We start from the raw sequence: 13,802 nt of genomic DNA, 5'->3' as shown, positions 1-13,802 counted from the left end.
AGTAATGACACATGCAAAACCTAACCTACAGTAACCATTGTAAACTCGTTGCCCACAGTACAGTATGTGAAATATTCCCTATATATGGGGCATATTTCAATTAATCACTTTCTCCGACGGTAGGAAAACCATTGTGGCCCACGCTGCATGAGTTACTCTTTTTCCCTGATCAATATGTTATAAAAGTCGCATCATTAATTATTCTGCATTATTTTGTCACGTACAATCGGTTTGAAAACTTTCAAACTTTTCAAAGTGGGTACTTAATTTTATTTTTGGTTAATTTATCTGGAAAAATTTTTCCTGAAATTGATTTCATATTCTTTAATCTGATATGTACATGGTCACTACATACGTACTTGCAACTTACCTTCATACATACATAAGTATATCAGATTTTTGAGACATTTTATAAAATTTGGTGCGTTTACGCCCACCACATAAATGACCTCTACTGGTCAACCACTGGACCGATCATGTCTATCTTTGAATCTAATTCCTCATTTACCCGTGCATTCATACCACGAGTACACAATTTTCAGACAATTAGATAAGCTTTAGGCGCACTATGCAATACAGACGAAGAAGCCATATGTCAAGTTTCATACATAACACGTATCTAGCGTATGTATGTACATAAGCCCTGGCTCGGGCAACCCGTAGAAACTTTATCGAGTGGATGATTCACAAATATAATCACAAATGTTACACATTGATGACTCGACCACTCGACTAACCGTCAATGGTGTCGAGTTAAAGTTCGAGTTAAAAAAGTACCTGGCCGACCTCTTCATGTTATTAATGAGCAAGAATACAATTCTATCTATTAATCAATTAATTCCCTTGTAAAGGAAATTGGGACTTTTGTCTCGTTACGTCAACAGCATTCGTCGAAGCACCTGTCTCCACCTGGCTGTTTACTGTCCCAAAACAAAAATAGCTAGGACAACGTGCTGTTGGAACAATACAGCACGAGCTTCGCGACAATTTTTTGTCACATGCAGTATGACAATTGTTCCAAAACAACAAAGGTTTCAGTTGTTTACAATTTACAATGCAGCCCGCATGACTTTAATAATTTTTCAGACAAAGAGAACGGGAGCAGAAATCATGTACATAAATGATGCCAATAAGTTAAATTCGACATGAGTCACTCATTCTGATGTTGTGCATACGTTCAATGATCGCAAAAAATAACAATACACCGTACACATGGCTCAATGTTAAGGTGTTATCAATCTGATGGAGGTACACAATTAAGATAATGAAATTTGTCACTATTAAACAACTACTGTTAAGCAATATTTAATACGTCACAAAAAAATTAAATAAAACTGATCCCGGTGACAAATCTCAGGTCAGATCATTATTTTTGTCTGCTTGCCTTCGATCCAATAATCGTACCAGTAAAATTATGGAATTAAGACTAACTTGTGGCTTTTCTCCATTCACAAGACGTGAAATTAAATTACAAATAGTTCTATTATTAGTTGTCTTTGCATTAGCTGGACAGATTGCATTTTGTGAAGGATTCAACTCAGGGTTACCTTCGAATAATTCAGAACATAACGAAATAAACGACTTTGATCAAAGTGTGATTCAAAATGAACAACGTTTAATTTCAAGATTTCGACAACCACCAACTTTGAATTCAAATGGTCAAGGATTTTCTCCAAGCAATGATTACCTTGCAATGTCCTTGGTTCCTACATATCTTACCAATTTTTTAAAAAACGAGTCTTCTAAGGTCGAATTTTTTAATAAACTGAAGAACCATCTCAATCCGACTCAAGACGATGAAGAAGGAGCTGATTGTGTAACACATCTTATTTTTCTGTTGAACACAGTATTTGAAAGTATATCAAATCTTACGCAACTCAGAGACCCAAAAAACACTTGGGCAATTCAAAGTATGTAACTATCCAATATTTATTCCTGTTAAGAGAGTTGCATGCAAATCATATCTTGATTTTTGCAGTGGTTGACTCCTGGGGAAAGCTGCCTGAGGGGATGCTGTCAGGACATGTGAATTCGTACGGCGATTACGACGAATGCGTCGGTGTCGAAGTGGACGATGACAGAGGGACATCAGAAGGGGGAGGAAATGCCAAATTTTCTGGACAGTATTGTTGGACTTATATAATTCCTGGAAGCCTTGCTGCAGAAGAAGGGGGCCAAGCGAAGGGTGATTTTAATGACGATAGAATATCGACAAGGAAAGCTGGATCCGTGGATGACTTGTTGGTGAGGAGGATAAACTAAACTTTCGAAAATATTTTGAAAATTAATTGTTTAATTGTCACATTTGCAGTATTACATGCTTCATCCGACGGCCGGTAGGTTTTTTGACGTATTACAAACTAATTTTAGATTTTTTAGAGCCCTAAATTGAAATCATTGCTAACGTGAATGAAACCTACTTATTTATAGTAATGGTTTTACCTTCCTCTGCATACTGTGTTCCTTCGACGTGTTTCGTGGAGCAATTTCAGGTGGCTGTTACCCTGCTTTTCATGGAACTTTTTCCAAATACATCTCCTTTCGTAGCATTTTGTCAATTGAAGGAGGACAGGACATTGACCACTAATGCTAAAGTTATGATGTGAGTAAACTTGAATTAACAATTTTCAGGTGCATATGTAATAGCTAATCTGTTGTTATTATGTTTGAACATAGTGGCGTCCTTGCCGTTTTGGGGTGCTTCATTTTGGCAGGAACAATTCTTGATGTGGTTCTTAATGGGGCCTTTGTTAAAACGAAAACAGATAAGTTTCAAACGATTAGAAAACGTGAGTTTGATTTTTTAAGTTTCTGACGCATAGCATTTTATTTTATATCGCGACTATTTTAAATATTCGGAATTATTGTAGAATTGCCAACTCGGTTACTACTGGCATTTTCTCTCCCCACAAATATTGCAAAATGGTCGAATACTTCGGCAGGTGGAGGCTTTGGATGCATTCATGGGATTCGTTTTATGAGCACCTGTTGGGTCGTGTTGTCACACACGATTTTTGTCGTTACGATGCAAGGCCCCACATGGAATACCATTGATGTCACAACTGTAAGGAAGCAATTAAGTAAACAAAAATAATTGTTAAAGTTTGAATCTCTAATTTGTGGGTCGATTGTTGTTACAGATTTATCAACGACCTTGGCACTTTTACTTTATCCTCAACGCTTATTTTTCAGTGGACACATTTTTCACGATGAGCGGTACTTACAACATTTTCCGAGACTTACATATATTTTTAACATATTGAATTCCAGTATTAACGTTGACACTGATATTGCTCAAGGTCTTCTCGCCTGTTACTCAATTATGAAAGAATTGGACAAATTAGAAGGAAAACTGAACGTTTTAAAGCTTTACTTGCATCGATACCTCAGGTACTTTTATGAACATGTTTATTAGTGCATGGTAACTCGGCAGGTTTTGTCCGATAAGAAATACTAATATTTAATTTGCATCATTAGATTGACACCAACTTACGCCCTCATCATTGGAGTAATAGCTTGTCTCTTCCCGTATCTTTCAAGTGGTCCTTTCTTTACTCTGACTGCGGACGGGATAAGCAAAGCTTGTCAGAAGTACTGGTGGCATAACCTCCTCTACTTCAACAATGTGTACAGATATGACGCCGCTAATGGCGAATCAATGGTAATTGCATGTATTAAATTATATCCGAATTAGAGGTAATATGACACAACTTTTTAATTTGTGTGTATCAAATTCCCAGTGTGAAGCAGAATCCTGGTACATTGCCAACGACATGCAATTCTTTATATTGTCACCACTCTTTGCTTTCCTCCTCTGGAAATGGAACATGGTAGGAATTATTGTTCTTGGAGCAGCGTCTCTGGCTTCCATACTCGCACCTGGAATTGTGATCGGGACCGAAGGGCTTCCACCCACGCAGGTTTTTTGGAAAATGTGAGAATTGCTACTTTGTCCTATCGATTCTAAACAGACAATTGATGATTAAACTAACTGTTACTTTTATGCTTGATTTAAAAGGGGAACAAGTCCTAACCCACGGGCTCTGGAGGTACGTCAAGTGAATGTTCTCATAGTGTACAATATTGCATAACTCTAGCATAACTCTAACATAACTCTTGCATAACTCTAACTCTTTAAGTTTATTACATAATAGGTGTACATGCATCCCTGGTACCGTATTGGGCCTTACCTAGTTGGCATGTGGATGGGCTATCTCTTATTTAAAATTGGGAAGAAACCCGTCCATCTTCCACGATTGGCTGTCTTGGGAGGATGGCTGGTGTCCACTGCTACCTCACTAGCGCTCATTCTTTGCGTTATCCCTTATTTTGACCCCGAGAATAATGACAGCCAAGTTGCGGCTGGGGTTTATGGCGGATTAAGTAGATTTTGTTGGGGAATGGTGATCTGTTGGGTAATTTTTGCATGTGTGAAGGGCTATGGGGGGTGGATCAACGATATGCTATCGTGGAAAGCGTGGATACCATTGGGACGATTAACGTTTTGTGTTTACTTATCGTCATTATCAGTTCAAATGATGCTTCAGCTAAGCTTGAGGCAGCCTATGAACTTTGACATGTATACGGTGGTAAGAGGAAGATCAATAGATTTGCATTAACAAATATGCATATTCATAGTTAATCGATTTCTACTAATTTCAGGTCAACATGTTCTTCTCCCACTTGATTATGTGCTTCATAGTTGGGTTTGGATTGTCCATGATTTTTGAAAGTCCATTTATAGCGTTGGAAAAAGTATTTATGAGTGCACCACAAAGAGGTATTTATGCATATAAAAAATAGGATAAAACATTGATTGGGATTTTGTAATTAATTAGTTAATTATTACAGAAAAAGCACTGCCTCTGACGAACGGTGAAACTAGGACACAGAAAGCTAGTTAGTGACTCTTCAGTAGAGCAGGAGTTAATCCGGGACAATGAGTTCAGACGGGAAATATAATGGAACAGAGATAAAGTAGCCTTGGATAAATAGTAGCCTAAGTATTTTATTATAGTGTGTTTTTAAATCTCACATCAGTTAACATATACTGTGTAATGCACGTAAAAATGCAGTCAAGTAAGTACTTCTAGTCGTCAATACGTTAAATATTTGTATTTTCACATTCGTAAATCCAAGAGATCAAGAATTTGCCAGGAATGTAAGTCTTGTGCGGAATAAAAGTACAATTTTAACTTGGGATTCATACCAAGCTCGTCCTCAGTCAATGTATGCAAACAAGACGTCTGTTGTTTTGTCCTATTAGTGGCACCAATAATAGCACACATATATTTTGCATTTACATAATAGCTCCCTTTGTGGAATACACATGTACATATGTACTAAATACATACGTAGTTACTAAACGATGGCATAACCTAAATAAATTCTTTGTAATGCATATTTTGCATTTAATTGAATATGTACATTCATGCATCTGCACACAAATGAAGTTAATTTAGTAAAATCATGCGACTACCAATTTTGTTTGAATGTGTGATATTTTATTAAATTTGACACCCTGTTAGGAAGTTATAATTGTTTTAGTATCTTACACGTAAACAAAATCAATGTTAACTTCGTAGTGTAGTGCGCCTTGAAATTATATTTTGGTGGGTTAAAAGATCAAATGGATAAGATGACCTTCTCAATAACACCGACTTTGTCATGAAATCACATCCTTGCAACGACGAAGCAGTGCGATGCGATGTATATCCTTCTTCCTAGCAAATTGTGGTACAGATATTAAAGCAACTTTCTCTGATTAAAATAAAGTGCTTGAGGTTCAAGATCTTCACACCCTTGATCGTGCCACGCCAAGAATTAACCACAGCATGGATAACATCATCATCATCCCAGAGCATCATCAGATGAACCGATAAAAAGCCAAAAAAATTACTCTAGAGAGTTAAACACTTGTCCATAGGATGTCATCTCGTCTTCCCACGCGGTGTGCAAAAATATGATGATGCAAAATAAAGAATTTTCATTTTCTATCCAACATCTTGACTTGCACATGGCATGGCTAAATTTTAGCAGAGCTCGCAGTGTTCTCTCTTTTAGTTTTGAAACTGGTTTTTCGAGCAGGAGGATAATCATAAACTTTACTCAGACGCCCTCACGTTCCGGATAGGCTGGCGTCGTCGTCCCTCGATTTTGTTTATTTATATTCACTTGAATTTCCTTTTGACTAGCATCCGCTTGCTCTAAAAATGCTTTTAGCCAGAAGCCGACGTCTCTTATGAGAAATAAATAAATAAAAGTGCTCAAAGTGTCAAATTATCTGAGCATCCATTTGAGCATTACATACTTATTAGCAATTGGAGAAACTTCAAGATCATGTGATCACGTAATTTCGTATATGCAGAATGTCCAGCCAGCTAAATAAGTACTCAAGTTTCGAGTAACTCAACGAGATGAAATGTCAGATTGTGTTAATATGTACGAGGAATGTAATTTAGACGAAGCTTAAAATAAACGCCCTCAACCTTAAAACTTATAAACACCAGAAAAGGTTATGTTACGTGTTTTGTTATAAATTGCATGATTTCGAGGTAAATAAATAATTGTGTGATGGTGTATAGCGCTAATAAAGCAGTCTAGCATTTCTAGGCTAAATGGTCGCTAAAACATTAGACAATCATCCTTGATCCCACCGACACTCACAATTCAGCGTAAAATCTAGGACGATGAATGAATTCGAGACGATATATTATCAAAGGTTACTCGATTTTACGCACTAATAAAAAACCCGGGTGTGATTTTACAAGCACATGTATACATATGTGCATATGCATATATACTTACATGCATGTATGTATTTAACTTTGAACCTGCACCTGCTGCTGTATTCGGTCTCATTCTCAGATTGACAAATTTCATATGAGACATTGACCTACAATTCATAATGTGCTATCCTTTTATGAGGATTTAATTTCACCAGAAGTGACAAGTCGGAAAACTGTAACAAATTAAATCCTATGCATATGCATGAGCATAATAAGTATACAACCATGGACTCTCCGTACAAGGACCCCCGAAAAAACAGGTAATCTGCTACTGCGTACACTGACTGATAAGAGATATATGAGTATCTTATCATTTCGTATGCATGTTTAAAGCACAATGTGCAGCATTAAATAATAGATTTACTCAATGTGTCTATAACATCAATGTACATAAGTATGAATGGCGATGAACAATGTACATAGATAGATATCAACCTATTACATATGTCGATTGGGTACTATAATTCTATAGATCCGTTTTTACATGTGTTGGCCAAAAATCCACGCTTTGTTTAATTTTTACAAATATATTCATTAAATTGTTTATGTATAACTTATGAATGACTGAGTCTTGTCTAACTGAATGAACCAATTTTAAATATCAAGGGGACATATGATTTCTCTTATGATGCATTTTCAAATTATCCTTCCTATTGGTTGCATATGGACAGTGAGAACACGTAAATTGCTTAATGTCTGAATGTTTTAAAATGTGATCCTTCAGCCGTTTCTTGTCAGCGTAACTCTTCTGGAAAAATATTATCATATTCAGTTTAAATATTGGGTTTTTCTTTAACACCACTTCAACTTATTGCAGTGCATGTAATACACCAGCCTAACCTCGCACAAATGGCACTGATGTGGCTTAACCTCGGAATGTGATCGGTGATGTCTTGCTAGACCGCTAGAAGTTTGCGATCTGTGAATGAAAATTATGTATTTGCACAAAAATCGCCTATGGGTAATGCTAAATTTCTCACCTAAATCCACAAATATTACAGTCGTACTCTCGTTCTTTTTTGTGAACAATTGATACATGTTTCTCCAAAGCAGCTTTCTCCACTGAAGCGTAGCTACATTCCAAGCACTTGAAAGGCTTATCCTCAGGACTTGTATGTTTTCTTGCTAAATGCAACTTGAGCTGTTCGTCAGTGAAGCATTTGAAGGGGCAGATGGGACATTGCACATCTTCAGAGATTGTTAAGCCATTTATATCTTTTTTATGCTTGATTGCGGCATGCTTGGAAAAGTTGGACCTTTGGTAGGTGAAGAATGGGCAATCAGGACACTGGGAAATTGAAGTTAAAATCTTGCTCATTAACATTTATTCTATTTTTGCATACTAATGAAGTGCAAACCCACCCGTATTAAGAACAATTCTGGCTCATGTTCTCTGTAATGTAGCGTCAGTCCACCCTTGGTTTGAAATCGTTTCGCACATCGACGACACTTAAACTTGCAATTTGCCTCTTTGGATTGGTTACTTATTTGGAATTTGTTTCTTGTCAGTGAAACAGCAGTGCCTTCAGCACCCTGGGAAATGGGTGGAATTGATAGTTCCCCAGAAATTGCGGAGAATGGAACTGGTGATGATGCCGTCATAAAACATGGGACTGAGCTTGTTGAACTCCCTTGGAAGGAAAAAATAAGTTTTATTTATTACTACTTATTATTATCATGTGCTTATTTTTCATGATTGTAAATTATAATTTATAATTCCCATATATGGAATTATACTCACCTTGTAGGAGACATGATGAGTAATTCTGTTCGAGATTGTGAGATAAATTATTGTAATGCTCCATGCAGTATATAGATAAATAATATAATGTGCAGAGTTAAGAGAATTAATTTCCAGAAGCAAAATTTCAAAAATTTAACAAATTTGTAAAATCGTCTGTTCTGTCAGATGTTGATTTCAAATACAAAAGTGCCCGGAACGGGTAGAGAAGCGTGGTTATATGCATGTGAACATGCACATGTACATATGTACATAGGCAGTAAAGCCAAACAATAGAAAAGGATTGAAAGAAAGTGATCTCTATGCCAAGATCCAGTTCAGTTAGAGCTACTGTACGCAGCTACACAGATGAATCAACAATGGGAAAAAATGCATGTGGGAAAAAATTGCTCGAAAAATATGTAAAGCTACTTTGGTTTATTATTTATGAGTCAGTGCTGCATTCAGACGCGTTCAATTTCATTATAAGTAATTCAATTCATACGACTTGTACTACAAAGCTGCAAAGTTCACTTCTCCTCATCTACGACGCTCATCATTTTGAATAACATTTGCTCACATTCATAATACATTTAGCTTTGCGTAATAACCTACATTCAATATCTTTTGGTTCAAGTACACAACTATTTACTAGCGCCGCTCTTTACTGGATTTATATAGTTATTATTATTCTGCCCTGCATTTTAAAATTATCAGTGTAGATGCATAATATAATTCAGGAGTTTTGTCTTATTCTTAATTAAACTTAACTATTGTACAAATTCTCGTTTTTCGAAGCTATTGTTTCATTTGAAAAGTAACAAATAAGCAAAACAGTCAGTTACTTACAAGTAGTAATATTTATAGCTTATGTTTCAAGGAATAATTGACAAGATAATCATGATAATTTCCAGTACATAATATATTTGGACAATAAATACAATTTGATATTTTAATATTTTATATTATGCACGAAATGTCATAGACTTGTCTGTATAGATTATGTAGCAGCAGTAAAAAGACACTACGATTCATTGTTAGGCTACTTGAATGGGTCAAAGTTGTTGTTATTAAAGTTTCTATTATTATTTCTATTATTATTATTACCATTGTTGTTAAGAAATGGGTCGCCTCCGAGGGCGAAGGGGTCTTCATACCGGTAGTTTTTGAAGGGATCTTCTGTGAAGTCTAAATTGCTTGTACTTCTGGAAGAGAGATTGTGGGTCTTATTATGAGATTTCGATTTTCCATTCTGGCCGCGATTACTGTTACTTGTCCTATTGCTGTTGTTGCTGTTACTCGTATTATTAACGCTCGACATGGTAGGAAGAGTTGATGTCGAAAAGGATGTCGGAAAGTTGTCGCCCCACGGAGATTGATGTTGATTCTGGCTTTTGCTCCTGCTTTTGCTATTACCAAAACTACTACTTGTCCAAGGTGATGATGATGAAGAGGATGAAAACTACAAAAATATGACATACGAAAGTTGCAACAAAAATAAATAAAGAAAAATGGTTAAATAATATTAAAAGTGGGATAAACATAGAGGATATGCACACGCATTCAGAGAGTAAATAATCGAGGAAACTACTAAGTTGAAAAATTAATTAAACTAAAATATCAAGCGAAAAATATGTTACGAGTTTTAGTAAATGTCATACATAGATTCATGTCTATCTTATATAAAAATCTTACCCCTGCACTATCAAAGTTAGCAAAGTCTGCAAAATTACTATCTCCTCCTCCAAACGGATCGGAAGAAGCAGACGGGGCTGAACAAAACATGATTGTAAATAGAATTTATTTATGACAAATTATATAACGACAAAACTTTATTATATTTCTACTACCTGGCGATGGAGCGGCCTTAGGAGGCGGAGGCCTAGCTGGAGCTGCTTTTGGAGGTGCTGGTCTTGGAGGGGGAGGTTTCTTAGGCGGAAGGTTTGGCCCAGGTGCGTTACCGGCACTGAAAGGTTCAGAACCGAAGGGGTCTCTCTCGAGCCCAGGACCAGGGCTCTTTGCGGCTGTAGGAGCGAAAGGGTCATGAAGAGTGTGAGGTTTGTTTGCTGGCCAAGAAGGTGCCGTTTCCGGCCTTAACGCAGCAAATGGGTCATCCTGAAAAAAATCATAATCACAATAATTATAGGTCGGTCAAACATTTTCAATGGTATTTTCGATATGTGTGCCTACGTTATACGCCTGGGTTTCTTCAAATTTTGGTTCAAATGGGGAAGCATCAAAATTTCCTTGAAATTGGTTATCAAACACGCCAGTCTTTTCTTCAAAGTGTTCTTCAAACGCTGGAGGTGCTTCTTTTGCAATAGGGGTTCTAATTTCGTGATTAAAAATTTCGCAAATTTCATCAAATTCCAGTCCCAAGTCTCGTAAATCTACTTCTGTAACTCCGGCAAGATAGTTATTATTATCGATGCAGTCATCGTATTTGATTAAACACGACTTCATTGTATTCTCCATTTCATGCAGGTCTGTAGTTTGTGTACGAATTTTTGATATTTTAAGCTGCGTTTGTTGTTTAATTTCAGTAAGCTTTTCCATTCTATTTGCAATGTCCTTTTGTTCTTTTTCATTGTCCTCTAAAATCCATTATTAAAATTGAGTTGCAATTGTTATTGAATTAAAATAAAGCTTTGAATAAAAAAATGTTCAAACCTATTTCCGTGTCAATGGAACAAAGTTCGGTTCGTTTTTGTCCCAATTCTGTCTCTTGTTCTACGAGAGTAGATTCTTGATCCTCTGCTTGACTTCGAAGCGTTGTAACTTGAGTTTCTAAATCGGCCAGCTTGGTTTTTGCAATATTTTTTTGATTTTCTAACTGCTTCAAAGTAGCTGCTAGCGTGTCGAATTCTGATTGCAAACTCTGAAAATTAATATTAAAGCAAAAAGTTATTAAGAATTAAGACATGATCTTTTAGCGACAAAATATTTGCAAGTGAAATTCTCCTTCACCTTTAGTTCACCCGTCTTGATCTTCTTCTCACTTTCTTTACTCAGAATTTCACACTCGAGTGTGTTCTTTTCATTACTATATTCCATTATCGATCTGGAATATTTAAAGATACAGTTTATATCTTGGTTTCATCATATCTTATTTTGGGAATTGAGAGTATTCAAACCTACTTTAAAATTAGCTCAAATTCCGGATTAATTTCTTCCCCTTCCTTGAGAGTCGGAATTTGCATTTCTGGAGCGAGTGTTTGAGGTGGATCAATGTTTTGTGCAATTTTCCGATGTATTAACCACATTGCAAGTATAAATTGATCTCGAGAGAGCTTTCCTTGTTGCTGGTCGTCGCACAAGTTCCATATATGAGCTAAAAATTATATAAATTATCAATGAGGTACTACCATTAGTAAGGGAAAGAGGAAATACGTTAACATTGTTTTCACTACTCCAAATTTTCTTACCTAGTATTGGCTGTGGTATACCAGATTGCAGAAATACGTCCTTAATCTCAACGCCCGAGATGAACCCGTCGTGATCCTTGTCCGTCTGGAGGAATAGATTTCCATACTTGATTCTTTCTTCTTGACTGCAAATGGGATAATAACATTTAAATAATCAACCACTTGGATATTTGTATAATTAAAATGTTCTAAGTACCTTACGACCCAACCATCAAGAATAGGCATACTGGGAACATGAGTGGGTGGAGGAGCAGCAACGGGTGGTGACATTACGGGCATTGGGACAACTGAAGGAGTTTGTGTGGGCATGGGGGGATGAATTGGTGGAACAGTAGCAACGGGGGCAACCATGGGGGGTGATGAAATAGGTGGTGGTTGTTGTTGAGGAGGAGGAGAAACCAAGTCATCAGCGACTAGAGAAGGTTTCCTCGGAGGTCCAGGGGATTTCATCCCCCTTCGAACCGTATTGATAAAATCTGGAGGCAACACTGAGGGGATCGGTGCTCCTCGTTTCATCGTTTGCACCAAGTGAAGAGCAATTATGAATTCTGGCTCATCCAGCGCACCATCCTTATCAGTGTCCGCCATATCCCAAATTTTCCCTAAATTTTATCATTTTCCCAAATCATATCTAAAAATTTTTAACAACAATTGAATTCATACAATTTAATCTTACCAAGGGCTTCAATTGGCAATTTAGATTCCAACATCATCGTCTTTGCCTAAATTATAAATAAAAAATAAAATTTAATACATCCACCTTCTTAATCTTAACCATAACCTAATATTATTAGCAATCATCACCATTATAAGCAAACATACCTTATTTCCAGGCACACACATGGGCTGACCAGCTGGACCGGGTTCAGCCACGGTTTGAAACATTTTTTGATAAGCTGCTAGCATTTCTTCTGCAATTTCCATGTGTGGCATATTTTGTGCCATTGGCGGAACACTGGGTGGTCTAATTATAGGTTTATCCCCACTAATTTCTGGAAGATCGTCGTAATTTTGGATGGCATTGGACATTGTTACATCCTTTCCTGTTTGTGCAAGTGTTATCAGTTTTATCGCCATAAAAAGACCCGATTTGTCAAGATGTCCTTTTCCTTGAGGGTCGGACATGTCCCAGATCTGCAAATATGTTTTATTTATTTTAGAATCCACGCATTATTCTTCAAATAACCTGACTTTTCCTATGTGGCCAAGTTTTCTACAAAACTTTACTGTATGAATCATTCGATATTAAGTTATGCGACCTATTTACTTACCTTACTAAGAATTGCATCGGAAAGGCCAGATCGTTTTAAAAACTTTGCTCCCTCCATCGCAGCTATTGAACCATCGGGATTCTTTGTTACTTGATTGTAATAAGCTTCATAATATTGGTAATACTTTCCAGCAATCTAAAAAATGGTTAATGTTTTAATATCACAACTTTGTATTTAGAAAACGCCTCCTTTCACGCACAGTTTTAACCTAAATTAAAAATAAGCATACCTGGGAAGGCGTTGGCAAAATAACTGACATTTTGACCCGTTACACTATTTTCTTGATAACCTACAGTAAATATATAACCTAGTTTAAAAGCTTTAATAATAAAGCGTATTAAGTCGAATAGTTAATAATAACAATAACTTTTTTGAACTTTTAAAGCCTAATAGAATTACGGACGATAGGAAGGGTGATTGTGTTCAATATAGATTTACATGCAGACACGACAATGTTATAATACTAGTAATACTAATTAAATTGAGATTTTTGACTGGTTTAATAATAACTGTAATGACTTGAAGACGTGATAAAAAAGAAGGATGATGTGAATACGAGTGAGAAATCAGTTGGGCTGGGTGGGTCGGTCCCAGCGAG

General features: G+C 36.5%; 3 protein-coding genes across 4 annotated transcripts; 1 reads left to right on the top strand and 2 right to left on the bottom strand.

The window, feature by feature from the left end:
• The first annotated feature begins 1,363 nt into the window (after positions 1-1,363).
• On the top strand, positions 1,364-5,241 carry LOC110846264 (nose resistant to fluoxetine protein 6). The gene is made up of 14 exons (XM_022092955.2): positions 1,364-1,910; positions 1,979-2,244; positions 2,312-2,336; positions 2,431-2,602; positions 2,677-2,789; positions 2,871-3,064; positions 3,141-3,216; positions 3,300-3,390; positions 3,478-3,661; positions 3,741-3,934; positions 4,019-4,049; positions 4,155-4,589; positions 4,663-4,780; positions 4,852-5,241. The coding sequence occupies exons 1-14, from the start codon at positions 1,415-1,417 to the stop codon at positions 4,902-4,904; spliced, it is 2,448 nt and encodes an 815-aa protein (XP_021948647.2). The 5' UTR covers positions 1,364-1,414; the 3' UTR covers positions 4,905-5,241.
• A 1,887-nt stretch (positions 5,242-7,128) lies between these two features.
• LOC110847269 (zinc finger protein 26) lies at positions 7,129-8,774 on the bottom strand. The gene is made up of 5 exons (XM_022094181.2): positions 8,530-8,774; positions 8,151-8,419; positions 7,769-8,076; positions 7,629-7,707; positions 7,129-7,536 (listed from the first exon to the last, which is right to left on the bottom strand). Exons 1-5 carry the CDS (start codon positions 8,591-8,593, stop codon positions 7,390-7,392), a joined length of 867 nt encoding a protein of 288 aa, XP_021949873.1. The 5' UTR covers positions 8,594-8,774; the 3' UTR covers positions 7,129-7,389.
• Positions 8,775-8,922: 148 nt separating this feature from the next.
• LOC110847169 (epidermal growth factor receptor substrate 15-like 1) lies at positions 8,923-13,780 on the bottom strand. 2 transcript variants are annotated; one of them, XM_022094049.2, is made up of 13 exons: positions 13,434-13,775; positions 13,205-13,339; positions 12,756-13,067; positions 12,610-12,655; positions 12,130-12,535; positions 11,934-12,058; positions 11,647-11,839; positions 11,476-11,569; positions 11,179-11,386; positions 10,699-11,102; positions 10,359-10,623; positions 10,204-10,280; positions 8,923-9,970 (listed from the first exon to the last, which is right to left on the bottom strand). In XM_022094049.2, the coding sequence occupies exons 1-13, from the start codon at positions 13,461-13,463 to the stop codon at positions 9,551-9,553; spliced, it is 2,715 nt and encodes a 904-aa protein (XP_021949741.1). In that variant the 5' UTR covers positions 13,464-13,775; the 3' UTR covers positions 8,923-9,550. The 2 variants fall into 2 exon arrangements, with proteins under 2 accessions (XP_021949741.1, XP_035705257.1); XM_035849364.1 differs by lacking the exon at positions 8,923-9,970 and adding an exon at positions 9,980-10,120 and having other exon boundaries at positions 13,434-13,780.
• Positions 13,781-13,802: the final 22 nt, after the last annotated feature.

The sequence above is a fragment of the Folsomia candida genome, unplaced genomic scaffold (assembly GCF_002217175.1).
Source record: "Folsomia candida strain VU population unplaced genomic scaffold, ASM221717v1 Fcan01_Sc003, whole genome shotgun sequence".
NCBI lineage: Eukaryota > Metazoa > Arthropoda > Collembola > Entomobryomorpha > Isotomidae > Folsomia > Folsomia candida.
Note: the sequence above shows the minus strand (reverse complement) of the source record. Positions and strands in the feature narration are given on the sequence as shown.

Coding starts and splice junctions, on each gene's coding strand:
- LOC110846264 (XM_022092955.2), top strand. CDS start 1,415: ATGGAATTAAGACTAACTTGTGGCTTTTCTCCATTCACAAGACGTGAA. Junction 1,911..1,978: donor AAACACTTGGGCAATTCAAA/GTATGTAACTAT, acceptor TGATTTTTGCAG/TGGTTGACTCCTGGGGAAAG. Junction 4,590..4,662: donor ACTTTGACATGTATACGGTG/GTAAGAGGAAGA, acceptor TACTAATTTCAG/GTCAACATGTTCTTCTCCCA.
- LOC110847269 (XM_022094181.2), bottom strand. CDS start 8,593: ATGGAGCATTACAATAATTTATCTCACAATCTCGAACAGAATTACTCA. Junction 8,420..8,529: donor CTCATCATGTCTCCTACAAG/GTGAGTATAATT, acceptor TTTCCTTCCAAG/GGAGTTCAACAAGCTCAGTC. Junction 7,537..7,628: donor ATCAGTGCCATTTGTGCGAG/GTTAGGCTGGTG, acceptor ATATTTTTCCAG/AAGAGTTACGCTGACAAGAA.
- LOC110847169 (XM_022094049.2), bottom strand. CDS start 13,463: ATGTCAGTTATTTTGCCAACGCCTTCCCAG. Junction 12,536..12,609: donor ATTGCCAATTGAAGCCCTTG/GTAAGATTAAAT, acceptor GATAAAATTTAG/GGAAAATTTGGGATATGGCG. Junction 11,387..11,475: donor TCAAGACGGGTGAACTAAAG/GTGAAGGAGAAT, acceptor ATTAATTTTCAG/AGTTTGCAATCAGAATTCGA.